The sequence below is a fragment of the Panulirus ornatus genome, chromosome 35, assembly GCF_036320965.1.
Source record: "Panulirus ornatus isolate Po-2019 chromosome 35, ASM3632096v1, whole genome shotgun sequence".
Lineage (NCBI taxonomy): Eukaryota > Metazoa > Arthropoda > Malacostraca > Decapoda > Palinuridae > Panulirus > Panulirus ornatus.
The window spans coordinates 2,119,087-2,146,982 of NC_092258.1; the positions used below are offsets into that span (position 1 = coordinate 2,119,087).

The following is a 27,896-nucleotide window of genomic DNA, read 5'->3' on the forward strand; positions in this document are numbered from 1 at the left end:
GATCCATTTTTTTGACTGCCAGGTTATGAGCAGCTGTGGCACTCATCTCTTATCTGTCCAAAATGTCTTTCAGTTCTGTTTAGTCATTGCCTTTGCATATTTCACTAATTCTTACACTGCTTGTTTAAGTCTGTTACATAAACGCAGCATAAAACTTAGAGGCCCGCCTCACGAACGAAATTTTCGACCTTAGAATTCTTACATAGAGGGTAATTCTCCAGTCCTGCCATTCTTTCTGTATGGGAGGGAGCTGAAGAGATCGTTATTGTCGCGTTACTCAGAACTGTGTGTGTGTGTGTGTGTGTGTGTGTGTGTGTGTTTCAATATGAACTAAGCAATGAGTTGTTTTTTGGCTCCTTGAGCGTGAAAATGCAACCAGTGAGCTCGACAGTACGACTTTTGGGTCGTATCATCATACCCAAAGGTCAGCTGTTGCACTTGGTTGTACTGTCGTTTCAAGGATCGTATCGTCTTACCCAAGAGGCTGAAATATCTAACGTATTTGGTTTTTGATATAAAGGTATTACAAAAACATCAGCAAAGCTTAAACTCTTAAGTGTAAATATCATCCATAAAGAAACCAACATTCTCTCTTCCAAGATTGGTATCAAAATCATCACTATCAACGTTAAACAGATAAGAAGAAAGTATTCCACCTTGGCGGATCTTAATGAGTAGCGTGAACGCATTGAGAAATATTTTTCCACAATTGCAATTCCTCAAGATTATAGAATTATTGAGGCTCATTTGAGATGTAAGTAGAAAGATGCAGGTTATATTGTCAATGTTCTTCAGTGCATCGATCAAAATTTAGTAAGTGAACTGCTTATACAGAGAAACGATTTAAAGTTTCAGTAAATATATAAAAGTGATAATTTTAATTTGTCGTCAGTAATTCATTGATAAGAATCAGCAGAAAGAGAGACACTTTTGAGGAAAACAGCAGTATTTGGAAGGAAATCAGTCATACGATTAAAATGTTTAAAGATTAATCTGTAGAGTGTTTGCTGAGCCATAAGATGGGAAGACACTATATTTTTTATGTATTATATTTACAGTAGCAAATCACACCAATATTAGAGATTAAATAGGTGAAGATACCATCAGCATCGCTAACGTTATAGGAAATAATAGAAACGGAAAGTCCGGATCTTTAGTTTAGTTTGTACTAAACCTCGGATATTCGTTTTCTTCTATACTCTTTAAAGAACGTATTGTATGGTTAACTTAGCATTTGTAATTCAATGAGAAATTTACTAAGGACGGGTATTGTTATTCAGCTCTATCTTCTTATTCTGCTTACTCACAATTAACACCAGTAGAAGCAGTAACAATGTGGGATTAAGTGAACTATTCTTTACCTTCCTAACCCAGCAAACCCTTTCATGGAACTCCTGCAGTGTAAGTATAGCCAGCAAAGTCTTTTGGATGAAACCACAGGTCGAGGGGTATGATGAGTCCATCACAATTTTGGAGGAAGTGTTCTCTGTTCTCTGTATGTAAGATGCATGTTTAGCTCGAGGAATCTTATGATGAATCGGTTTCTAAACTTAAAGGTATGAGTGGTGTCCAGATTGCAGACGTAAAAGTGTAACTCGTATATTTCTGGGGAGTGTGGTTTCGGATGGTTGCCTGTGTATTGAGATGCTGTTTAAAACTTAGTAAAGAGGATGACTATTTAGTGCTTGCTAGGTCATTACGGTGTGTATATGTCTGTTGTATTTGTGTGTAGTTATTATGATGGGAAGCAGGTTCACCTTTTAATTCTGCTTCGGGTTTATTGGTTAACAATGATATGGTTAGGTTGGGAAGAGTCTCGTGTTCTTGCAAAACTCTAAGTCCTGAACATATTGAGGTGGGATTGTACTGGAAGGATCTTTCTCTTTTTTCATTTCTTTGCATAGGTGTTGAGCGCTTGTGGTTGTTACGTAGCCACAATCAATAGAAAGGAAATAATGGAACTGTCTTTGTCCACTGGCAATGATTCAGTTTTGGTGACAGTAAATTTTGGCTTTTGGTGTAACCACATGCATGCAGAGATTTATAGCTCAAATGATATGTTTCATTTATTCATAATTACCCCATGACCCCTTTTTGAGAAGGTCCTTTGTTGCCCAAAAACCACATTTCCAAGGGCTCCTACAGCCCAAGGCTGTATTACACTCATTCGCAGGGACAGAATGTTTGGGTCATGGAGATATATGGAACGAAAGTCATGGTTATCTATTAATTCAAATTGCTCCAGGAGCCCTTTCTTGAAAGGAGCTTGGTTTTCCAGGAGCTCCTGCAGCTCCAAGACTGCACAACTCCCTGTAACAGGGAAAAAATAAAGGACTCCTTTGGTGTGGGAAGTTCTTTGGCACTAGTTCATTTAGGACCCACACTTTGCATCCATACACCACCACTGCAACTACTATACCATCAAGTAAACCTATCGTTGCCCTTGAACGCAGTGAACTCTTTCCACACACAATGAAACCATGATCTTAGCTCCCCAACCCAACCTATGGCTCATTCAAGTCCCTTCTGCATACTGCCATGCCCACTCCCACATTTAAAACACTTCACTTGCTCTGGAACCTCTCCATTCAAACTCACATTCTACATGACAGTCTTTCTCCCCAGCTAAAGTTGATAGATTTACAGTACTTTTAATCATATTTACTCTCAAATTCAATGATAATTTGTGTCTAAGAAAAGATTTTACTTGAAAATAGACACGAGTCATGTCACAATGGGTACATAATATGGTTCTTAACTCTCTTGTGACACTGTACAATATTCAGACTTCTTGGATACTTTAACTGCTTTATGTGTAGTAACACAGGGAAAACTTCCAAATAGTTTGGCCTCTTAACATCTCTGAAAACTACACTTTACTACACTTTTTTCCTAATATACCTTATGAGCCCTTCATTAAACAGTCTCCAATTTCTCACTAGTGCCCCCAACTTTTCTCATTTTTCAATATCATAATTCCAAACTTATGCAAAAGCACATATCAGAATAACAGCAACGCTTAAAGTAAACTATTTCTGAGGAAAAACAAGTTTAAATAAATTTCTCTCATCCTGAATACCACAGAAATATTACACCATTCTCAGAAACAAATGTGCATCACTTCAGATGCACATCAAGTTCACCAGTTACTCTATATCATGTTGCTAATTACCTTTAATGCAAGTAGCTTCTAAGTCCCTCTCAAATACAACATATAGTTAATAGATAAAGTTTATGCTACAATAAAATTTCTGTGCTTTCAAATTAAGAGAATAATATGATTGTCGAAATTGTCGTAATAAAGTTATTTAATATTAGAAGTTTTATTTAAACTTGCTGGTTATACAATTACTGTTACTAAAAAAAAATAATTCCTTGTAGAAAAAAATCCTTAGACAATTAACACTTCATACATACATACTACTTTTAGTTTCAGAGTTAGTCATGTATGCCTTTTTTATATCTAGATTATTCTAAATCAGTATAACTTAATGTAGCACACCTCTCTACACCTAAAATCCATGGCCTCTGTGTCCAGAACTGATCTCCAATCACATCTATGTGCTCTGTAACAATGGTGCCTGAATACATAACAGGGTTTCCTTTCCCTATCACAGCATTAGCAGCTTTAAAAGATATGCTACCTTGAACATTTGTATTAGGTTGACTTGCCTCATCAGAGGTCAGCTGTGTTGATGTAATACCCACATCTCTGTACATGACAGTTCCTTTCCGATAAAGAGCATCCTCCAGATCATAATCTAGCTCAAATTCATTCAAAAGAATGGACTTTTTATCCTTAGAATATGTTCCTTGTAGTCTCTCTTCTGCTTTTTTAGGGGAATAATTACCACTTTGTATTAACCTCCAAAAGCAGGTATTGTACATATTATTAATATGGCAGTCTGCTTGACGCCAACTCAAATAATCCCGTAAACATGCATTGTTTGGATACAAAACCACACGGGCATCAAATGCAGGACTGTACTGTAAAGCAACATTCCCAAAAACACTATGCCACTTGTATACATACATAGCAGCAAACAAACTTACAATATTGGTCATTATCTTGTTGCCTTCTCGGTCCATTATCTTTGAGTATCTATCAAAAACAAAGGAGTACTCATCACTTTGACCATATGACAAGACAATATCTGGAAACTCTTGCATCACTTTATGAGCTGCTTCATTCATTAACTGAATTGATCTGTCATCATTAGGCTTTGCAAAATTATGCTTTTCTGAAAATCTGTGAAAACACTTTCCATCAATTCTTACAACTACCCAAGCATGTAATAGTAATCTGCTTTTCTTTTCGAAGTCTTTTAAGTAATCTGTCTTTGCATTCACTTTTGTAGGCTGCTCAAGGACAAATGTTTTCTCCCAGAAACTGTTCTTGGTAAAATCTGTGTACAAACTAACTATGCAACTTTGGTTTCGCCAAGTTACTGAACCACCTGGGGTAGTTACTTCAGTTTGTACTGTGGTACGCAAAAGAACAGAGCCCTTTTTAAATATATCATTCTCTTTGTTGTAGTTCATGTTGCATTTTGAGAAGAGGATTTCATTTTGTTCACTTTCACTAGTTCCCTTTAAGATATCTGTAGCATGTTCTGACAAGAGTCCTCCTTTTAGTATTAATGCCCAGTACACAGTATTATAGAGATTACGATAATGACATGCACGTTGACGTTGCGTCATAAAGTCTCGTAATACTTGATCATTTGGGAATAAATGTATTGCACCTTCAATCACTGGTGGGCAACAAAGAGCCACAGTTCTGAAATGAGATGGCCACTTATGCACAAATGATGATGCCATCAGACTGCACAAATTGGTAAGAAGTTTGGGACCTCTTCTTCTGTACAATGTTGTATTCTTGGGAAAAACAAAGTTAAACTCTCCTGCAAAACCATACCCCATCACCAGCTCCTTGAAATCCTCCATTATTGATTTTGCTGAAGCTTCCATGAGCTGGAGGAATCGAAGATCATTAGGTTCTTCAAAGACATGCGCTTGAGATAGTTTTTCATGGTTCTGACAATTCAGGGAAATAACAATCCAGTGAACGGGATCAAGTTTCTCCTCTGTTTCAAAGAACTTCACATATTCAAACTTACTCCTAGCCATCTTAGGCACAAAGCTTTGAAATATTCTAAATGAGTTCAATGCAGGTAGTCCTTTATGTAACAATCTTCTTACTCTGTAGACCATCTGTACCTGAAAAACATATATTAAGTATAAATGCACTATATCTACCCCACTATTTTGTTTTCATTCTCACAGTATGTATATAAGTACTGATATCTATCATTCCAAATATAATTATGCACTCACTATAAAGTTCTAAAGTAATCCAAAACCAGTAATTGTATATAATATGCCATTCATACTTCGGTCAGATTAAAAAAAATCACACATTTCCAATATTAAAATCAGTGTACACCTCCTCACATTAATACAATTCAGCTGTATGGTGTCTGTACTAAAAGGAAGAAAAATTTGGTATGCTGGCCTGCTAGTTCTTGAGGCAAACTGAAATTTCTTTTAAGTAAATAAGCATGGTAATTTCATCCTTAATCAAAAAAGCCTGTGTAGTTGAAGTCATTAAGGTAAATCATGTATTGATTGAATTGGCGAATAGATAAAATCAGTTTCTAAGGTATGGGATACATAACATGAATACCCATTCAACTAAGTAGTCTTCTGAACAACCAGCCACTAAGATTTCATCAAAAATGAGGTAGATTATCTTGATTCTCAAGTCGAAACATTTACTGCCTTAAAGAGGTAGCAGCTTACTTCATCTTCCTTACGGGTTGAGTTACTGTCCCAACACATTATAAACAGAACAAAGTTAGAGGTAAGAGCTCTGCTATGAGTGAACAACTTTTCTTCTAGTAAGTCAGCACAATCACAAAAAACGTCTCTCCAGGAAAGTAAATAATTTCCGAGACAATCCATCTAGAGGAAAAGTCAAAACAAAGAGATGGCATGTGGAAAGTATGGTAAATAACAAAGAACATTTGTAACATTATGCAGATGTTGATAATGATAACCCAAAGCTAAACAATTTGGTCATGATAAATGTTAATCTAATTAGGTTACTATACTTTTCAAGATTACTTTGGCCACTGTGAAAAGCTGCTAATCTAATAAGGTTATTATGCTATAGAAATAAAAAGCTTTTTTGTGCCAAAAGCTCTGGTCAAAGACTGATTACTAATAAGGGTTAGTCCTTGAATTAAAAAAAGGCAAAGGAAATGTATTATATGAAGATATATAATACACTAGAAATTAATAAAAATAAGGTGTATGTACAGAAAACAAACAGTTCTTCCCAAAAAATTAATTCCAGCTACAATTAGGGATGCTATGTTACTGAGCTAAAGCACTGCTCAAGCTATGAAGCTGGACTAAGGCAATGCTATGCTCTAGGTATGTGCAAACACAAGGCTCAAGCTATGCTTCTAAATTACAGCTAGGGTTAGGTTGTGCTACTGCGCTAGAACTCTCTAGCTTAACTTGTTCTTATAATACAGCTGTTGACGGCTTCCAATACAAATAACATTTTTTCAAAGATATCACCTCAGCCAGCCCAAGTTAACTCTGAAGTTATGTTTTCTCCCAAAGAAACATATCATAGATGAAATTGAGTTATTCAGTTACCACATACACACACTTACATTATATATATATATATATATATATATATATATATATATATATATATATATATATATATATATATATATATTTTCTTTTTTTTTTCTTTTTTTGTTACACTAATCGCCATTTCCCGCGTTAGCGAGGTAGCGTTAAGGACTGGGCCTTTGAGGGAATATCCTCACCTGGCCCCTTCTTTATTCCTTCTTATGGATATAAATAAATAAATAAATAAAAAAAAACGAGAGGGGAGGATTTCCAGCCCCCCCCCCCCTCCCTTCCCTTTTAGTTGCCTTCTACGTGTAATTCGTGCACTTGTTAAAATCAAGAAAAAATTGGATAAAGGAATGAAACATAAATATGTTCAAATTAACGAAATTCAATTCCATACGAAAAATACGTACGTTGTAATACTCAAAATTGTGTATGTAAACCAACTGGAGTCTCTTATTTACGTCGCTTTAGTTAATGGTATATATTTCAATTTTGTGATGAACTCCCAAATATGAGTGCATTCATTGTATATAATGAAATATAAAATGGTAAAAATCCCTTGAATTTTCTTACTGAGGTTTCAATATGTTGCGTCTAGCAATGACCTCTTCCTTCAGAGGTCATGCAAAGTGTTTTCTCACCTTTCTTAAATATCATTTTCTTAGGTTTTAAGTGAAATATTAGGATATTTAGTAAAATTTACTATACTTTATAAATACTTCTTATATATGCCCAAATGTTATTCATTTATCCATCATAAGTCCCAAAATAATAGCAAAATTTCAATACATATCATATAAAAATTACGCGTAGCATTGGAGTTTCATATAAAACAAAATAAATCTAATATAAATTTCTAGTTAAGTGCTACTTTCATAATTCATCATTTGTTTTAATGGCTGTTAAAGCTATATACATAGATATATACAGGATATGAGGGTATTTATAAGGATGTTTAATATCAAACGCACTTTGTTTACATCACTCTGAAAACATTGGCCAGCCAGTCTATGTAAAGTGCGAAAAATAGAGAGGAATCAAGAAATAAGACTTCACAGCCTTAGAGCATGTTGTTTTCAGTAAGTAATGACAGATGAAGTTTGATAACTAATTCTTCATTTACTAGGTATTATGCAGTAACAATGTATCCGAGAAACATCTGATATTTCTAACTATTGTGAAGCAGGTGAACGGGTTTTGAAAATTGATAGGTATAGTTGTGGTTTAGTGCAGCAAACTCATTTATACAAGTTTAGTATTATTGGTTGTTTTGCCGACAGTCATTATCAGTTGGTAAGATATTATATTGATAATGTTTGATTTTCTAGTGTAATATTACTGGATTACTGACTGCAGATAGATATTTGCTCTTATCAAAATTCATCAAATCATATCGGTTGTTTTGCCATTTAGTTGTCGTTTATGAGTGTCATAGTATTTGGCCACCTTGTTCTGGATAAAAGTTTTTTTTGCATGTGCATCAGAACTAGCTTTTGGAAATGATGCTTTACATGTATGTTATTAGAGAAATACCTGTAGAAGATTAGTAACCTATCTTTCATAATTCATTTAGCAGCTATAAGGAGGGTAAAGATGGAGAAGGATACTTTGGAATAAAATGTTTAAGAAAGGTTTATGTGCAAAATCAAAGTTTAGATATGTTCTTATACAAAACTACTGTTTTGTCATATGAGTGTTCGTACAATACATAGTTTGTTTTTTCATCTTACTTGATCGCCTTTTTTGTCGTTTGCACCGAAGCCACAACATATGGACAGTGTGAGAACAGTGCTGTTTATATATGTATGTAACAAATGCTTCTTAAGTTATTTTCTTACATGAATGTAATATTTTATTTGTCTTTGATAGTTTACAAGTGTTTTTCTAAATTATTGTTATGTTTTCTTCCTTTTATCTATTGATGTAACCTGTTTTCTTTTGAAGTAAATCAAATGTGTTTGTGTATATCACTGAGCATTTTATGAGGCTGTTAACATCCATATCCATCAGGAAAATGGAACTCTGATACCAGACTACTTTGCCACTGTTCTCCTATTTCACAAAACCTTTCGTATGCGTTAGCTGTGGTTTAAGTTTTTGTTAATTGTTTGACCATTTTTCGAATCAAGAACGTGTGTCTTAATTACCAATCAGACGTGAAAATTAAATTGAATAAAAGTGCAGGGATGTTTGGAAAAGGAAAACTTTTATTAGAGGCCCAATCCCTTTTTGCCTGGTCCAGGACAACAGCCCCATCCATACATTTAGTGTGATGAAAAGCTCATTTCGGTATTATTCAGAAATAGCACCACTGCCATATTCTTCTGAAATTCCCAGATCTCAGTCCCATTCATAATATCTTAGGGTTGATGATGCAAAATCTGAATAAGCTTGTTGTCTGCAACCCTGTTGGACAGTGCAAAGATCTATGGAGCCAAGGTGTACAGGACTTGACATTGGAGCTTTTGGTGTCCGTGTCACAAACACTTAAGAGTGATGCTAGTGTTAATGAAACATGTTTTGTTTATTGAAGTTTCTTCATTTCCTCCAAGTCTTTCCTAAACTATATGAAATTCTCCCCATTTTGAAATAATGCTCTGGAAAAGACGTACAAATTGCATATCAATAAGAAAGTAACCTTTAAAACGTTAGTGGATAAGAGATGAAAATATTAACCATAAACAAGTAATTGTCGGAAAACTGTTAAGGGCAATATCTAAGCAAGTATAAAAGTTAGATAGATGTAGCAAAAGTTGCAAGCAAATGAAATTTCTCAGCAACATTGGCATTCCATGAATTTTTTTTTTTACTAAACAACTCCAGCTTTTATATACACATGTAACCTGGCCATAAGGGCTTGGAAGCCTTCTTTATTTCCTTTTTCTGGTGGCTTATTCATAATGATTTGTCTTGTTTAATCTGTAGCAAATAATGTTAAGGAAATTTTTCTTGTTAATTTTATCAGTGATTATCTTTTGATTTTATATCAACATAACGGAGATGTGTTGGCAGAGGAAATTATAGGTCACAGATGTTTAACAGTCTCTTATCACAAGAATTATATTGTCTGTTATTCACACCTTATATTAAGCTACAAAATATCAGCTGCTATCATACATATATTAATATGCACGGCGTGTTGCAGAAGGCAGCAAAAAGGGGAGGGAGCAAGGGGGGGTTGAAAATTCTCCCGTCTAGTTTTTTACTTTTCCAAAAAAGGAACAGAGAAGGTGCCAAGTGAGGATATTCCTTCTAAGGCCTAGTCCTCTATTCTTAATGCTACCTTGCTAATGCAGGATATGGCAAATATGTATAAAAAAGAAAGGTAAAGTAGGAACATAGACCAGTCTTTCCCATGATTTATTCCTGAATCTAAGTTTTGCAGGGCTTAAAAGCTGTTTGAGTGTCCACAACTTAGTGTTATTCAGCCACCTGAATGGGCCTAAAAGGCACCATTTTTACTAAACATGTAGGGGAAGGAAGAAGAAAATCCATTCTTATATGTATTGCTTTCATTCCCTATATGTATTGCTTTCATCAGTTATAATTATAATACAACCATATTATGAGAATGATCTAGCTATCTTTGTAACATCAGTATCAGTAAGAATTAGATATACTGATGAGACAGAATTATACATACAATCTTTTGTGTTTTCATAAGTAAAGATTTAAACCTATCAGATTTTCTGAATATTCATTTTTTAATATAACCATGTAGTAGATAGCTGATGGTATGATTATAGAAGTATCAGATAACTCCAATAAGGGAAGTTCCTTCACCTCTTTGACTTTGTGCACTAGCTTATTTGTCTTGGTATTGCCATTGCCAAAAAATTAGGTATACTGTTGTATTATGAGATTCTGGAGAATACATACATTAAAACTCTTCAGCCTGTGTGAATATGAATTATAATAAGTGCAATGATACTTTTTGGTTGCCTGCATATTGGAAGCAAGGAAATATGAGATCTACATTGAAACTAGGTAAAACCAAATCCAGCCTCTGTTCAGGAAATAAGTTTAAACAATGGAAAATTATATTATCATATTTAGGAGGGTATGGGAAACAATGGAAAATTATATTATCATATTTAGGAGGGTATGGGTGTACAGTTGATTCTTAGAAATGAGTAAGATCTCTCTCTTGGATGTAAGTCCAAGTTTTTGTATTATCCCTCAGACACATTCTGTGTTCATGTTTCGTGTGCGTTAGAATCATTATCCATAGAAGTTATCGTCATTCATTGACAAAACAGTGCCCCATAGTTTGTGGATGGATACTGTTAACTTCATTATTTATGAATTATTTTTCTATAATAGGAATTGAATATTAGCCATAGTTTTGCTGCATTTGGTAATGATTAGAAGGTTTTTATGTATTTGTATTCTTACATTTATTACTTTTGATGGCTCAGTGTATTAGATTAAAGGAGCAGCATAAATGTCATAAGGTTTTTAAACATAATGTGTTTAACTTACCAAGATTTTTCTTTATTTATGATTAATCTAGTAATATGAAGATATTAAAGAATGATAATATTAGGAATATGGAGTTAGCAAAACATTGTTTTAGGTAGTTTTGAATAGCATAGCCAGGTTGCTTTTGTATGCTTATCTGAGAATATATGTATGTACAGAATGTATCACTATTTATTCTCTTTTTTCAGCAAACCTGACCACATATCTCTGAGTGACACATCGATTACAAGAAAATGAAACCGGTAAGACAAATATTCACACTGGAATTCTTATGCCATTTCTTAAGTTTGGTCTTCTTTCTTTAATTGTTATACCACAAATAGCATATAACAAAAGACCTTTTGTAGTTGATGAAGTGACTTCTGGAAACAGATAATGCAAATTAGATTGAATGTGTAGTTATAGGATTAAGTGTGTTGGAAGCATTGGGAGCTAAGGAATATTACTATATTTGGAAGAAGTATCATAAATTGCAGAAGCAAGAACAGAATTACATCCGTGATGAAGGAAATGAAAAAGTATATAAGAAAAGGAAATGTAATATGAATATGTTAAAGTAATTTGGTAAAAGCCAACTATCTTGAAGCACAAGTGGAAGAAATTCAGTTCCCAGAAGTAAAATTCCCAAAATGAAGTGGTATTCTGGAAGAATAAAGAAAGAAGGTCGTTCCATTCACAATAGCTTGAGGCACATTGAGGCAAGTTGCTGGTGTTCACACCACTGGCGACACTAGGCTCAGCAACAAGATGTATGATGGTTTCAACCTTGTACCCACAATAAACTTTAACCTTGTATAACCTTTGAAAATATATGGAGGCGGACAAGGCTTTTTGCGGAAACTGTATTTCTACAATATTTTAGATTGTGTCCATTGTTCAAAAATCAGCAAGCACATTTACCACTGTTAATAATTGCCATTGCTATTATTTCAGATTCTCCCTAAGACTTCAGTGGCAGGATTAGGTATTCCAAAAATTCGCAGTGTGTTGGCCTCTCCAGGGACAACCATTATTCTTGCCTCACCACTGGCTCCATCCTTTACTTTTGGAGTTCAGGGAATTTCTCCAGCCACATCAGTCACTGTGCCATCTACCCCAACAGTTACGCTTTCCACTCACAGTGTACCACAACCCACCCCTGTCATATTTCCTCTGACAAATTCAAAACTGAGATCATCTAATAATCTTCGTACTCAATGTCCCGCTTTACTGGTACCAAAGAAAAGCATGCCAAGATTAGTAAGTTCCTGATAGCTGTGCTTTGTATATGTTCTCACATAGATATATTTGTTTTAGAAATACATTTGGTCAAATGTAGTAGTAGAAAGACATTAGAAGTAATGTAAAAGTTTTGTTAATAAAATGTAACTTCTGTTTAAACAAACTAAAAGTGAACCACTGATCTGAGGCATCTGATGGTGCCAGGCATGATTTTGCATTTGCATTGTCACAGTAATTATTCACTGTTTATTTTATGCTGTGATATTGGTAGAGGAGTAATCTTTTGCAATGTTAATAAATTTGTCTTAGATGAATAAACCCAAGAATTGTAAATCAAAGGAAAGTTTGTAAGTGTGGATGCTTGGAATATTAATTTGGATGTAGAGAAATGTAATGTGATTGTGTTGAGATTGTAGTAAATGAAAAACCAGCACTGAATTCAGTAACAGTTGTAAGGCTTAAAGCTGGAATAAGCCAAGGATCTCATATTTTAGTTTGAATTTTTTTATATATTCATATACAGTAGTATATGTGCGTGTGTGGGCATTTATGTATACACGTGCATGTGGGTGGGTTAGGCCATTCTTTCGTCTGTTTCTGTGTGCTACCTCGCTGGCACAGGAGACGGCAACAGAGTATTATAAATAAGAAAATACAGTAAACCCTTGTTTTAAGGGACTAATGTGGGGGAAGGGGTGTACATTAATGCCAAAAATCCGTTAAATCAAATGTAACCTATTTCTGTGCCACATTTAAGTTCATGCTTTCTTTTAACTCTTCTATCACTTGATGCCATTTGCACTATTTCCCTTCAAAAGTTGCCCAAATGCCTCTCTCTTCTCTTTCACTAACAATCTTACTTCTACATCCCACCACTCACTACCCTTTCTAATCTGCCAACCTCCCACCTTTCTCATGCTACAAGCATCTTTTGCGCAGAGAATTGTTTGGAAGCTAGAATATTAGAGAATACTTTTAAAGGTTAATCACTTTGTTGAAGCCTTGAGAAGGATAATGGTTGATTTGTTAACCATTAAGTGAGGTGAGGTGTGATAAAAATAGGGTGTACACCAAAATATGCCCGTAAAACATAGTTTTATTTCCATGGAATATTTAACATAGTGTAAGATGTACGCTACCTCGCTAACGCGGGAAATGGCGAATAGTTTGAAAGAAAAAGTAAGATGTTAATACATAATTTTGAAAAAGTTAGTATGAAATTCACAAAATGGTGAAGAAGAGTAAGAAAGTCAGTGGGAGGTATGGTAATGTGAAAAGAATGGGGGTTGAAATAGAAAGTTAGAATACTGAGGTTCTTTACGACTTTTTGGGTAGAATGATAAAGAAAAATTCCTGTATATGTACTTTGGTGAGTTAAGTGTACATATAAATACTGGAGTAGAGGACTAGATTGATGGTGGGAAGATATATTAATGAAATCATGTGTAAAAGGATGTAAAGACAGGATTCTGTAGAAAAGTGCTAAGATCTTGATACATATACGAATTCCAGCATATATATAGTAAGGCCAGGCATATGTGACTGACTTATCACTTCCCAAAAGTGAGATTAGCTTGAGCATCAGCATTTTAAGTAGATATTTAGTGAGAAAATGCAAATTATGGTAATTTTTAGATAGAAAAAGAGATTAGCTTGAGTATCAGCATTTTGAATAGACATTTAGTGAGAAAATGCAGATTATGGTAATTTTTAGATGGAAGAAGAAAGTTAGATTGAAGCAGAAAAAACATAGCACATACGCTGTGTTATTAATAAAATGAGAAACATAGAGGTAATCTGGACTGCATAGAACTGTGGTGTGATTGATCAGTTGTGGCAGTGCATTGAATAGGACTGTAGTGAAAATGTGGTGAGAGAAATAGTACAATACCCACAGTAGGGATTTTATTTTCATTTTGCAACAAAATAGAGTACTTCTTCAACAGTTCATGTGTGCTGTGTTCTTGGTTAGAAATCAAATTATATTAGACGTTATATTTTATGTGTGTGCTCCTCTCAGTTAGGCATTGCATTCAATATTGGTATGTTCTGTTCTTTGTTGAAAATTCTTTTTGATATATTTTATACTCTGGTAGCAGTAACACATAACAGATGCATTAAGCATGTAAGACCTGCTGCTTGAATTAATTTTTTCATTTCTTATGCAGTCAGAGTTTCTATAATTAATTCTCAAAGAATTTTCTGTTTAATAGTTTTTCAGTCTTTGCATTTGAATTATTTACAACTTACTTATCTAATTTGTCTGATAAAATACATGTATATTTTTCTTATTCAAGGACTACGAAAATCAGAAGTTGCCAGTGAAGCCATGCAAGGGGAAAACATCGTATTCCCAGACCTGTAAATCTAAAGAGTCAAAGATACAACAGAATGTGCATCATGATGCTAAGTGTAACTTAGATTTAAAGCCGTTAGGTTATCCTGAATCAGCTTTGAAATCAATTTTACCAAAAATTCCACAAGGAGATGCACAAACATTAATACTATTACCTGCTATAACACCAGCACAAAAGCCATCTATAGTTTCATCACTGATATTAACATCAAAAAGCTCTCCTGTGATTGATAATGTCAAAAGTCATTGCAATAAAAAGAAGTTTAAATGTAGGAGCAAAAAGAAAAATGTAAATACAAAGGAAAACAATAAGAAATTGTTTCATGGCCAAGGACAAGAACATGGGGAATCATGTGATGTAAAAGGAATGAGTAAAGCCATGAGTGTTTCAGAGGATGACCAAGGAGACAGTAAACTTAAAAGAAGCAAGAAAAATGTATCAAAAGTGACCACTCCCATTGTATCTAAGAACCTCGTTACAATGATGAAAAATCAGATAGATGATAAAGCAAAATATAAGCATAGTGATGATTATACCACAGTGCCTGATGAACATATGTCATTGATATCTTCTCAAGATCAGTTGCCAGTGCCTTCCAAATGTATTTCTTTACATCCAGGTGGTCAGTTGTCTCACCAGCAAGATGTTCCATACCACCCACCTCCACCATACCCTCAGCATACAAATGCACGCTTAAGTTCACAGCAGTTACAGATGATAGGTAGTCAGGAAACCGATAAAAGTGTAAAAGAGACTTTGTACCCTAAGACAACTGACTTGAAGTCTCAGATTACTAAAAAGCTCTGTGAACGAAGACTAAGAAAACAGTTGACTCCTCCTGAGTGTCACACTGATGTACCTGTTAATGTAATTTCATCTGAAAATTTTTTGACTAATGCATTATCATGCTCTGGTGATGATACAGATGAAACACAAGTCTCTTCATCTCATACATCGTCCCAACCATTTCCAAGTGCCTCAGCAAGAGTCTATCCTTCATATTCTTCTTCAGAAACGACATCAAAATTAATTGAAATCCCCCAAAGTTTTCATTCAGATATGGTAACTGTGACTTCACACTCCTCTCCAACCCCTCCTACATATTCTCACACTTCTGACAAAGCTCAGAATGTATTATCATCACTCCTAAAATCATGTTCCACTGCTAAAGATCCCTCTTCCAATGTCACACCTTCATCTCATCCTGAATTGAATTCTTCCTCCTTAGAGCAAGATGTGTATTCAACCCAATCATCCATTAAGGCACCCAGTTATTCATCTACATATTCATCTTCATCTCTTCATTCTCCTGTTGGTACTTCATCTAGTCCTCTTCAAGACTCCTCCTCTCCATCCAAAGACCATATGCATTCACCTTCATCTGTTTGTTACACATATTATGCTTCACCTTGTTCAAATATATCAACTTTTGCCCATGCTCAACAGTCTTTGTCATCATCCCTTGCACAAGCAGTTTCAGATACACTTGCTGTCACCTGTAGTAGCCAGTCTTCTCATCACATGTCATATTCATATCAGTCAAAGCCATCACCTTATGCTACATCTGCTCGGTCTTCTTCCCTTACCCAGAACTCTCAGCCAACCCCGAGTATCCCACCTTTGCACACAGCATTTCGTACTCGATCTCCACAGCCAACCTTGAATTGTCATTCCTCACTTTCAACATTGCATTGCCATTCCTCACATACATCATCATATATGCACTCTTCACGCCCAGCATTGTACACTCAGTCCCTTCAGCCACCCTCATATGCACAGTCCCCTCAACCAGCCTCATATGCACAGTCCCCTCAACCAGCCTCATATGCACAGTCTCCTCAGGCAACTTCTTATACACAGTCCCCTCACCCAGCTTCCTATGTACAGTCTCCTCACCCAGCTTCATATTCACAGTCTCGTCAACCACCCTCATATACACAGTCCTCTTATCCAACTTCACATACACAGTCCCCTCAGTCAGCCTTATATACTGAGTCTCCCCAGCCAGCTTCCTACACAGATCCCCATCAGCCACTTATGTACACTCAGTCTCCACAACCAACCTCATATATAAATTCCCATCACTCACCTTCATACACTCAGTCTCCTCAACCAGCATTTTATAGTCATTCACCACAGCCAACCTCATATAATCAGTCTCGGCATTCAAATTCCCATATCCAGTCAAAGCATCCTTCAACTTACAGTCAGTCACCTCAATCATTTGCATATTCTGTACCAACTCAGCGTTGTGTAAATGACTGTATAAATGATAATGCTTCACACTCTCCCCATGCTCTGTCTTTTTCTGGTGAACATATTCCATCATTTTGTCAACACCCACAGACAGATTCTTACTCTCATTCCCCCAAAACAACACCGATCCCAGTTGAAGTATCACCCACCACTAGTGTGATTAAGGATGACTCAAAGTCACCCAGCATCCCACCATACTCAGACCCCGAACAAACTCCATCATCCTCTCAGTATTTTGCCAATTCTGCTAGTATCTCATACTTTAGTATTTACAGTTCACAGCAGACAAATAATACTCATGATTCTCATTATTACAGTACTAGTAAAGGAATGGTATTAGCACCATCATATTCTACAGGCGAAGTAGGTTCCTCTTTCATGTCTTTAGAAAGATCTCTAAGTCCTCCATCATATGAGGCTCACTTGCAAAACACTGCCTCATATTTAACTTCTGATCATCACCTTTCAAATCCTCATCACAATATGTCAGTCTCCCACCATCAAACAGCGCCAGCAAATTATTCTTTATCATGTCATAGCTCAAGACTAGGACAAGAAGATTCAAATATACACTTGGATCCCAGGAAAAATGTCAGATCACCTCCTGCATATCCTTCATCCACTGCTTTGTGTCCACCACCTCCACCTCCAAGATACAACTTCAATCCAAAAATTACCCCTAAAGCTTGTCATGCTAAGTATGCAGAGACACCCGATATGAATAAAGGATCTTATAAGGAGGAGTTTTCCCCTATTTTTATTCCAAACATTCCACCAATGGTTCCTCCACCTGCTGCACCTCTTCCAGTTGACATTCAGTCAGACACACAACATTGCAGCACGCAAAACTGTAGCACCAGCCAAATCCATAGCAGTAGCCACACCTCTGGTTCGTCTTTATCATTCTCAAATGGCAGTTACCTCTCATCTCAAGATGCTCAGTGTAGCAGTGATGACCAAGAGGGACTTCAAGGGCCCTATAACAGAACCTGTAAATCTGTCGATGGGCAAGTTCATTATAAACATTATCATGATGGGACAGACTTAACTGTGCCTGCTTGTCGGACTTCTGCTAGAGGAGTTGGGATCCACAACAATGAGAATTTGAAGGTTCACAGTCTGATAGAACGAGTTGAGAGACTGTGGTTCATTCCCCAGCAGGAACAGAACCGTGTTTATATGAAGAGGAAAGAGCTTGCTAGAGATTTCCTCAGTCATCCAAGTTAGTATTGAATAATTGTGATTCATATTGATATGTTGCAAATAAATGCATTCATGAATTAATTAAATTCCTTCATATTTATAGATTTCTCAAAGTCTAGTCAAGTGTTGGTGTAATTAAGTGCATGTAGGTTTGAATTACTTTGGTATGCTGGTAAAACAGTCTTTATTTTCCATATTGCAGACTTGCATTCCAGCAGGAACATGATGCTGAAAGAAAAGTTTTGGATTGAGGAGGATGAACCAATTGCAGAAGAAATTCTGTTATCGTCAATAACAAGTAACCCTGAGAGTGAGCTACAGCAACAAAAGGAAGAAAATGCAAGAGAGGTTTCTGTTGTTGCTATTAGTGATAGTCAGCAGCAGGGAGATATAACTACTGGTTCGAAGTCAAAAAGGAAGAAAATCAGGGAAATGCTGTGTCAGGTGAAACCTTTCTTGTATCTGAAATGTATTTTTCCTCTTTTGTCATTTTCATGCACCATATACACCTTTGGTGTGTGTCTCTAAATGTTGTTTACATATATTTAATGATTTAATTTCCACTGTGTATAAAAGTTTCCTTCCTGGGTGAAATCTTTGCTTAAAATGAAATTTATCTTACTAGACTAATCTAGTACTTATTTTTGAACAGAAGGTTTAAGAGAGAGCACATCTTTTCTTCAGGTTTAAATCAGTGCTTAAATTTTTTTCAAAAAATGAAATTTTGGAATTTTGCTCTCGTATAATGCAGTTACTCCAAGTTACCACATTTTGAACTACCAGGCGACAGCAGGTTTTAGCATTAAAACAGTACATTTGGTTCTTTTAAGTTTATTAATATGTGATAAGGGTTCAAAAATTAATAATTAAAGTAGACCAGATGGTCTACTTTATTTAAGTGTTTGAATTCTTATTTACTTCCTTTATTAACAGGTATGTGGTAAGATGCTGAAAGGTTGTAGCAGTCTCAAATCTCACCTGAACAGTCACCATAACATCCAGCCTCATGCTTGCCCCTATTGTTCAAAGAGTTTCACCAATCGCAGTGTTCTTGTAGTACATCTGCGTATCCACACTGGAGAGATGCCTTACATATGCAACATTTGTGATACATCTTTTAGGACACAATCTGGCCTAATGCGACATAAAAGCATGCACACAAATGTCAGGCCATATGAATGTTCCATGTGTTCCAAAGCATTTAAAACAAAGTTAGTTCTGCAGCAGCACTTAAAACTTCATCTAACAGGTGTATTCACTTGCTCTGATTGTGGGAAAACTTTTGAAAGGCATAAGTCATTGGCAGTGCATAAAGCTTCTCACCACTATAAATCTCATAGATTTCCATGCCCACATTGCCATAAAGGATATCACTTCCGCAGCCTTCTGAGTCATCACATGAAGGTTCATTCTAATATCCGGAAACATGTTTGTTCAGTGTGTAATGAATCTTTTGTTTGGCGAAGTGGTTTGGCTGCTCATAAGAAAACACATTCAGCTTCCCGTCCACAGTGTGATATCTGTGGAGTGAGGTTTGCCTCAAAAAAAAGACTAGAAACTCATTATCGTCGCCACAGTGATCCAAAGCCTCACAAATGTGGCATTTGCAACCGAAGTTTTTCTCATGCCTATCGCTTAGCTTCTCACTCTCTCACGCATCAAGGACATAAGGAGTATGCATGTCCTAAATGTAGTATTGTGCTCAGTTCAGCAAAGAAGTTGAGAAAACACCTTGCTAATATCCACAGAAAAGAGGAATCAAGAATATGTCAACTCTCAGGTACAGTAGAAATGGCAAAATCTTCAACTTAAGGGGGCCTTTATCACATCAAATTAACAAAAAGTAAATTATGAGAAAATATGGTTATGTTCTAAAGAATTTATCTAAGATTTCTTAAATTTACGACATTTACAATCCTCTGAATGATTAGACTCCTAAGTTAAATCTCTCATTCTCTCCCCCACACTTTCTTCTCTCAATCCTTGCCCCAAATTCAAAATTGTGGGATTTTTCTTTTTTGTGATAATTGTTTAATTGTAGCAACTGTTCTTTGCACAGTGGGGCTCCAGAACTAGGGAAGAACCTCTGCAGCTTGTTATCATGATATAAATGCACACTTCTGTATAGGTCAAGGAAAGTGTTATTCATGCTAAGGTCTGACTCGAAGCTTCATATTCTCAAAAGTAAGATTTTTCACTTTAAATTCTGAAAACTCATTTGTACGTGATTCATTCTTATAATTCTAATTCAGTTTAAGTTTTGCCGTGTGCAGATTACCTTGTTTTCAAGTGCCTTTAGAATTTTTCCTCTAGAATTAATTTCTTTAGCTGAATTGACTGTAGATTGGGACCACATCTGTGCCATGTTATTTTTACATTTCAATGAATTTATGAAGTAAATCAAAGAATTTTTGTACAAACACCCTGTTAATGTATCCAAGTAAGGCAGAATATGTAATACAGGAGAGTAGAATTTCCAGCCCCAGCTCCCATTTAAAAAAAAAATTAAGTAAATCTTATTACCATAGAATTTTACAATTGGATATATTTGTATTCAAAGCAATGAGCTCAACATACACCCTGCTAATGTATCCAAGTAAGGCAGAATATGTAATACAGGATTGTAGAATTTCCACCCCAGCTCCCATTTAAAAAAAAATTCAAGTAAAACTTATTACCACAGAATTTTACAATTGGATATATTTGTATTCAAAGCAATGAGCTCATCATACACTGAATCTTAGTCTGAGTATTCATAATCTGCTTTAGGGGAATAATAAGTATCTGCAGAAAATTTCTTGAATTTCAACATTTTAATTCCATACTTCACATTATAATGAAGCCAATCTAACAAGTAATAGTCAGCTAGTTAATACACTTTATAAAAACTGGTTGTGATTACCATGAGTACAGGATGGGATTAACAATATACTGAACTTTATGACATAAGAAGAAAATGTGATATTTTTCCTATTCCTTATATATATGTATCATTGAACATACCTTTAGTGCATAGAGGGCATTTATGGCACTGCATTCAGAGTATGGTAACAAACACAGAATTCCTCATTGTGGTTTAAGTATCATGTTTAAGCAGTTGCCAACTTCTGAACTCAAAAGGGATAACTTAAAAAGTAGAAAGGAAAGGAAAATTTACCATTTAAACAAAACTGGAAACATAACATTGTGAGGGCCTCCAGTGGTTTCTAAATGTGTTAGACCACCCAATGATGCTACAGTGTGATGTACCCAAAAATGGATCAGTAGGATTAAAAGGTAATACCTTTACCTTTTCCACAATAATACTTTGAAGAATGTTTAAAGCTAGTCAGTTTACTTATTAATACTGTATAAATATAAAGTTTTTTCAACTGTCAGTCAGGCATGAATATATTTTAAATATATATTATGTTTTAGTAGGTCTTCCATGCAGGTATTACAAATATTCTGTGATATTACATTTGAAGTGTTAACTGATTCTCAGGCAAGATCGCACGTCTTTATAGAAATGTAAATATAGTTTCTCAGCTTTAATGCAATAAACTTATTTTTTCCACCATTTTATTTTACTATATAATGCAACTTTCATTATAGTCACCTTTGGTTAAGTATTATCATTATCAATGGAAAAAAGTGAGCACAAAAAAAAATGGAGAAACTTCTCACTTTTAGGGATTTCGTCATTTCCCTGCTCCAGCTTGAAATGCAGCTTTGATGAGGGAGCTTCATGAGATGGGTCCAGGAACAATACTCAAGAAATGTAAAGTAGCACTGCAAACAAGCAGTGTTTTTATACATGAAAATGGGTAACATATATTTTTGAGGTAGCTCATTAGCCATGCTAATTTGTTCAGCTTCAATTAGGGAAGTTCATTAGTTACATAAGTCTGCTCGGAAGTGAAAATGGGTATCACTAACAGAAGTGCATTACTGACATTCTAGTTTTTTCTAAAAATTATTTCATAATTCTAAGATATTCATACGTTGCTAAATCTTGAGAGGAATTTTTCTGAAGTTTGCCCATGAATGTAACATACATATAAGCATGAGTAACCAAGAAAATCTGACCTGAAGGAAGGCTGTATATTAATTTCTAGACAACTACAGAATCGATTTTAATCCATTTGGTACTTCTGATAACTTGAGAATTCAAAGCTGTCCATTAAGCACATGTCCAACATTAATTCCTTTTTAAGATTATTAAATGATCATGGTATATTAAATACTGCATATCAAATATAAATATGCAAAGCTAATGTAATTACACATACATAATGATACATTTTGCACTCTGCTAATATTCCAGTGTAGGGAATACTAATTTGTAACAGTCGCTGGGTCTCTAAATGCTGTACCAGAAGTATTATAACATACTGAATTCTAAAATGAATGTGGCTCGATAAACAAACTATTAGTAGCAAAAGGACAGTCCCAGAGAAGTGATTCCATAATAGACAAAGATGCATCAACAGACTGACTATTACTTACAGCAACATGATTCTCCAAAAATCACAGGGGTTGTGAAGTCATTACTGAAAATTCAACGTTAACTGTTTTGTTGTGATAGACTCCCTTCTATTCCTTTGAGCCTGGAAATGCTGCCTGAATAACCATTAACTTAAATGATATTCTTTGATAAAGGAAAAATAGTGTCTTCAACATGGTATAAAAGATGAATTATATGGAAACCGTGCATACATTATTCAAGCATTCATACCCTTATTAAAAACAATATCAGTGACTTGTTAAAAAGTTGGCTTTCTTAACCAAAAAGTTTAAATACATTTGGCAACTACACTACATATGGAACAGCTGGGACTACCTACTTTAACAACTGCAATGTGCAGTTTGAGCTTTGCCACTACTAACAAAATGCATCTTTGATGTTACTTTGATAATAGGAGGTTGAAAGTAATGAGACAATAATGAGGAAAAATTCATAAATTTTTCAGTATATACCCTGACTCAAAAATGGCAATAAAAGCCTAGTGCATAACATTACTGAATTAAAAGTACTAAAGATATATATGCGGAGTATTTTCACTGGCATTTTTCGATAATTTTGCTAACTGTCTGATTAATGGCAGCTCACATATACATGCTAATGTTTACTAACTTAGATAAAAAAAACCTATAACCATTCTCAAAGATCTAAGGATTTAGCCTAGCTCAATTTTTGGTACAAATCTTCCTGAAAAGTGACAGATGAAAATACCATTCAATCTTATATTTCATTTTCTACAAATGATCTCCAGGGTGTCCATCCTCCCTACTTCTCAATCTACCCTTTACAGTAGTTTCTCATCATACAAGAGAGCCCACACAATCTTTTTCTCAAACCAAGTCATGACATACTTCCTAAGTACTTACTTCTACAAGAGCTCCCAATCTCCCTTTATTCTTTCATTTCAGCAATGGTCTCCACTATAAATCTCCAATCTACAACCCCAAAGCACATTTTGTTAGAACAGAAAGGGAACCATGGGTATCTAGAAAAAAAAATAAGGGCACATGATAATCTGCAATTCCTTTTCAAGAATCACTGTTCTTCACATGCTTCTATATACATATTTCTTTATCTTCATTGTTTTTCTATGTTTCTAAGCCTACCTTCTTGTGCTTCCCTACCTGTACTGTTCCACTTATGTAAAACCAAAAGAAACTACCCTCAGTTCTTTAAATCTTTCATCTGTTTCATCCATGACAGCCAAACCAGCATGAAAATTTCTTCAGCAGGTGTAGTGCCCCATCCTTAACAGGCCACTGGCAGAGGGCAACTCTTGCAACGTTTAAAGAGGCTACCACTTAAAGTTCCTACCCAACCTATTACTCTTGCCTAATGCTCCTGCCTAATATTCCTACCTACTACTTCTACCTAAGGCAGGTTCATCATGTAAATATGAGTCAGAGAAAAGTGTAAGGATAATCTGCTTGAGATAGCCAACAGGAGGAGTGGACAAGAAAAACAGCAGCAACAAACAAGCAAAACAAGTGATGATAAGAGGAGCAGCACTTAAAAAAACAATATTCAACACAAAAATCAAGCAGAAGTGCTTGCTAGCCTTGCCATCATAATATTTCATCATACCTCTAGCCAGTCATAAGGAGGTACAGGACATCAATTACCTTTTCGGTATTTTCTTCAATATTGTACAATAAGTATACAATGAAGGTACATAGAGGTTGATATGCTGTCAATGGACTGAACAAGGGCATGTGAAGCATCCAGAGTAAACCATGGAAAGGTCTATGAGGTCTAGTTGTGGATAGGGAGCTGTGGTTTTGGTACATTACACATGACAGCTAGAGAGTAGACATGAGCAGACGCAGCCTTTCTTTGTCTGTTCCTGACGCTAACTCACTAAAATAGAAAATGGCAATCAATTATGACAGAAAAGAAAAGATGTATAATATTGTATATCATATAATATGGTTCATAGTAGTTGGTAGTCAGCCATCCAGGGAGGTATATTACTGGTACTACCTGGCAAGGTATCAGGAGGTTAATGACGGCTGTCAAGATGCACTTCTCTGACCCAGATAACTGTCTTTTTTTTCTGCCTCACCCATACTTGGACTGCTGGCATTCTGTCCACAAACATACAGCCTCTCCTTGCCACGCATAACACTTGGCAACACTTACCTCACACAACTCATTCTTCACAACTAGATTTTCCTTTGGTAAGAGCTATGCACTAACCCTACCTTTTGGAAAAATGATAGGAGCAACAGACAGAAAAGTAGATAGGAACATTAGACAGGAGCATTAGGTAGTAACATTAAACAGAAATAGTAAGCAGGAACATTAGGTGGGAAAATTGGGTAGAAGTAGTAGGTTGGAACATTAGGTAGAAGTAGTCATGAAGAAAACACTACATTATAGAGTTTCTCCCTGCAGTGGCCTGTTAAGGGTAAGGCACTACAGGCTAAGCAGTGCCACTAGTGTTCATCAGCTATGGAGATTCTTTTGCTGAGGTCAAACCCTTCAGGGAGGTCCCAGAGGAAATGGGCATTAGAGATATAGATAGATAATGTATAATATGGACATTCTATGTCTATCTCTCTATATGTATTTCCAATGCTTATTCCCATTTGAAACTCCCTCAAAGGGTGGCCATGGCAGTAAAGTTTCAATAACTAGTGAACTCCAATGCTGCTTCTTAGCCTTTATGCCTCACCCTTAACAGGCCACTGGAAAAGGGCAACTCTAATGCAATGTTTACTGAGGCTCCTACTGCCTAAAGCTCCTGCCTAGTGTTCTTACCTACTACTCCTACCTAATGTTCTTACCTATTACTCCTACCTAATGTTTCTACGTGATGCTCCTGTCTAAATGTTCCTACCTACTATCTCTATCTATTGCTCCTACCATTTTGCCAAAAGGTAGGGCTAGCACACAGTGCTCTCTGCAGAAAAATCTAGAGTTATGAAGAATAAGCTGAGAGAGTCAAGTGTTATGTATGACAAGGATAACTTGTATGTTTGTGGACAGAATACCAGCAATCCCAATGTGGGTGTGGCAGAAAGAAGACACAGCTACCTGAGTCAGAAGAGAGCAACTCAACAAGCACTGAAATGCCTGTAAGGAAAAATCAGTTTTCAGTTATTTTTTTTCACTGGAGGTAGTTTACTTCTAAATTGAACATTAGTGAGTTAAAAGGTGAATGAGAACATGCAAAGTAGTTAATGAAAACCAAGGAGCAGTCTATGGAGCTTGGCCATGGAATGGGTAAATCATCTAAGACAGCCCAAGAAAAAGTGTGCACAAATAAGGTCCTTGTTCATTTGTTTCTGATGCTACCTTGCAAGGCTTGGAAATATAATCAGATATCAAAAAATAACTAAACTATGCCTTTTACATCACACCATCTGTTAAGTAACAGATCATACTTACCCCATTTCTGAATGAACACTCTTTTATATGTGTTTTCATTCACAAAAATTACTCTGACCTCCAGCAAACCATCTTCTCTAGATGCATATCTTATCAATCACATTTACAGTAAATGGTACCATGCCTTCAATAATCCTTTCAACAAAAGAAAATCACATTTTCCTATCATTACTTCCCATGGTGCACATCGACCTATCCTTGCTATGATGTTCCAGCCTCTTCTTATATCCACTTTAAATTCTGAACCTTGTGTTTCTTCTTAAAAACAAAGTATCCTACTATTATCAATAATTACATTAAATTTTGTCACCTTTCATGACCCTCTAAACTCTAGTAATTACCGTCTGCAAGATCTCTGTCATTAATGAAATCTAAAATACAGTATTCAGTTAACTTTTCCAAATGCCTATAAAAATATTTACATTAAGTCTTTGGCAAGTATACAACCTATCCAATAGTGACGAGTGTCAAATAACATAATTATGAATGACAACTAAATAAAATTTAAATGGTGAAAGGAATGAGAAAAAGTGTAATAATACAACCTGTTAAGTATCAGTACTAACAAAGTGTCAGCCACATGAATGTCAATTGCTTATTAACATGAAATCTGTTGGAAAAACCATTGAATTTCTCCACTACTTTTGTAGAGTATACAAAGTGCCAAATGATCCAAATTGATCACATTGTTACAGATCTGAATGCCTTAATCTCACAAAGCTTATTATAAAACATTAAATTGAAGAAAACAAGAAGCAAGAAAATGATGCTAACAATAATATCAACAATAATCAGTCAACAGATCAGGAAAAAGAACACAGCTGGATCATCCCATAATCTCCCGTAATGTTCCAGTCACGAGCAACAGCTGCAATACTTTCACCAACTCCAGGAGCCAATCCAACAACTGGTCCACCTTTTGCGGTACGCAGAACTAATACTGGGGCTGGAGAGAAGCCTCGAAGAGCCCTTTCAAAACTGGTTGTTGTTGGCCAGTCCAGGTCTCCAGTTAACTTACGGTAATTCAAGTCACCCTAAAAATAAATAATAGTGTACATAATTAAAATTTTTCTAAATGTTTTCAATTTCACACTCTGTATTTCAATCATTTGGATACTGTCAAACCTAGGTTAACAATATTGGGAAGTACAGCCTCCTACCCAAAAGAATCCCAACACTATGATTTCTGAGAACGTCAGATTATGGTGTCATCTATGATGCAATGGCTCCAGTGAAATAAACTGAAGATGGATAGATTCTTTGCCAACTTAAGAGATTTATCAATAAAAGATCTAGAATACTTTAACTTGGATCCAATAGACTATATCTTCTCAAACTCATCATCAATAAATTCCAGACTGCATATATGTAATACCCTAAGGAACATCAACTGGAATGATGATGGTTTAACTCCATCATGTTGAGCTGAGTAATAATGAATATAAGAATAAACATTGGTAGGTATCCTGTATATGGTAAACTTGAATGTGTATCTATCCCTATGGATCACTGCAGTCTAAAAATGGTAAAATACAATCATTTTCCACATCCACAGTAAATTTAATAAAGATACAAAATCATTAGGTAAAGGGAGAAATGTTTGTAAATTTTTTCATTTGTTGTTCAAACACAAAGAATATCATGTACATTAATTTTTTCATACATATCTAACATTTCCCGTGTTAGCAAGGTAGTGTCAATAACTGAAGTCTAAGCCTTAGAGGGGAAAATCCTCACTTGGCCCCCTTCTCCGATCCCTCTTTTGGAAAAATAAAAACTGGAGGAGAGGATTTCCAGCCCCTGCTCCCATCCCTTTTAGTAAC

At 35.5% G+C, this 27,896-nt stretch overlaps 3 protein-coding genes across 4 annotated transcripts in view; 1 reads left to right on the forward strand and 2 right to left on the reverse strand.

Annotated features, from left to right (window-relative positions):
- Positions 1 to 3,304: 3,304 nt before the first annotated feature.
- Positions 3,305 to 7,253, reverse strand: THG (tRNA-histidine guanylyltransferase). Of its 2 annotated transcripts, none has more exons than XM_071682867.1 (2): positions 7,234 to 7,253; positions 3,305 to 5,220 (listed from the first exon to the last, which is right to left on the reverse strand). In XM_071682867.1, the coding sequence occupies exon 2, from the start codon at positions 5,212 to 5,214 to the stop codon at positions 3,469 to 3,471; it is 1,746 nt and encodes a 581-aa protein (XP_071538968.1). In that variant the 5' UTR covers positions 5,215 to 5,220; positions 7,234 to 7,253; the 3' UTR covers positions 3,305 to 3,468. The 2 variants fall into 2 exon arrangements, with proteins under 2 accessions (XP_071538968.1, XP_071538967.1); XM_071682866.1 differs by lacking the exon at positions 7,234 to 7,253 and adding an exon at positions 7,071 to 7,212.
- Positions 7,254 to 7,548: 295 nt separating this feature from the next.
- On the forward strand, positions 7,549 to 21,736 carry LOC139760071 (uncharacterized). Its single transcript, XM_071682865.1, has 6 exons — positions 7,549 to 7,739; positions 11,331 to 11,384; positions 12,076 to 12,381; positions 14,661 to 18,198; positions 18,382 to 18,623; positions 19,113 to 21,736. Exons 2-6 carry the CDS (start codon positions 11,376 to 11,378, stop codon positions 19,989 to 19,991), a joined length of 4,974 nt encoding a protein of 1,657 aa, XP_071538966.1. The 5' UTR covers positions 7,549 to 7,739; positions 11,331 to 11,375; the 3' UTR covers positions 19,992 to 21,736.
- The window catches only part of LOC139760073 (damage-control phosphatase ARMT1-like), a 30,115-nt gene continuing 23,183 nt past the window's right edge, over positions 20,965 to 27,896 (reverse strand). The window contains exon 9 of the mRNA XM_071682869.1: positions 20,965 to 27,107. Within this exon, the coding sequence (XP_071538970.1) occupies positions 26,877 to 27,107 (231 nt within the window). The 3' untranslated portion in view covers positions 20,965 to 26,876. The remainder of the gene's footprint in view (positions 27,108 to 27,896) is intronic.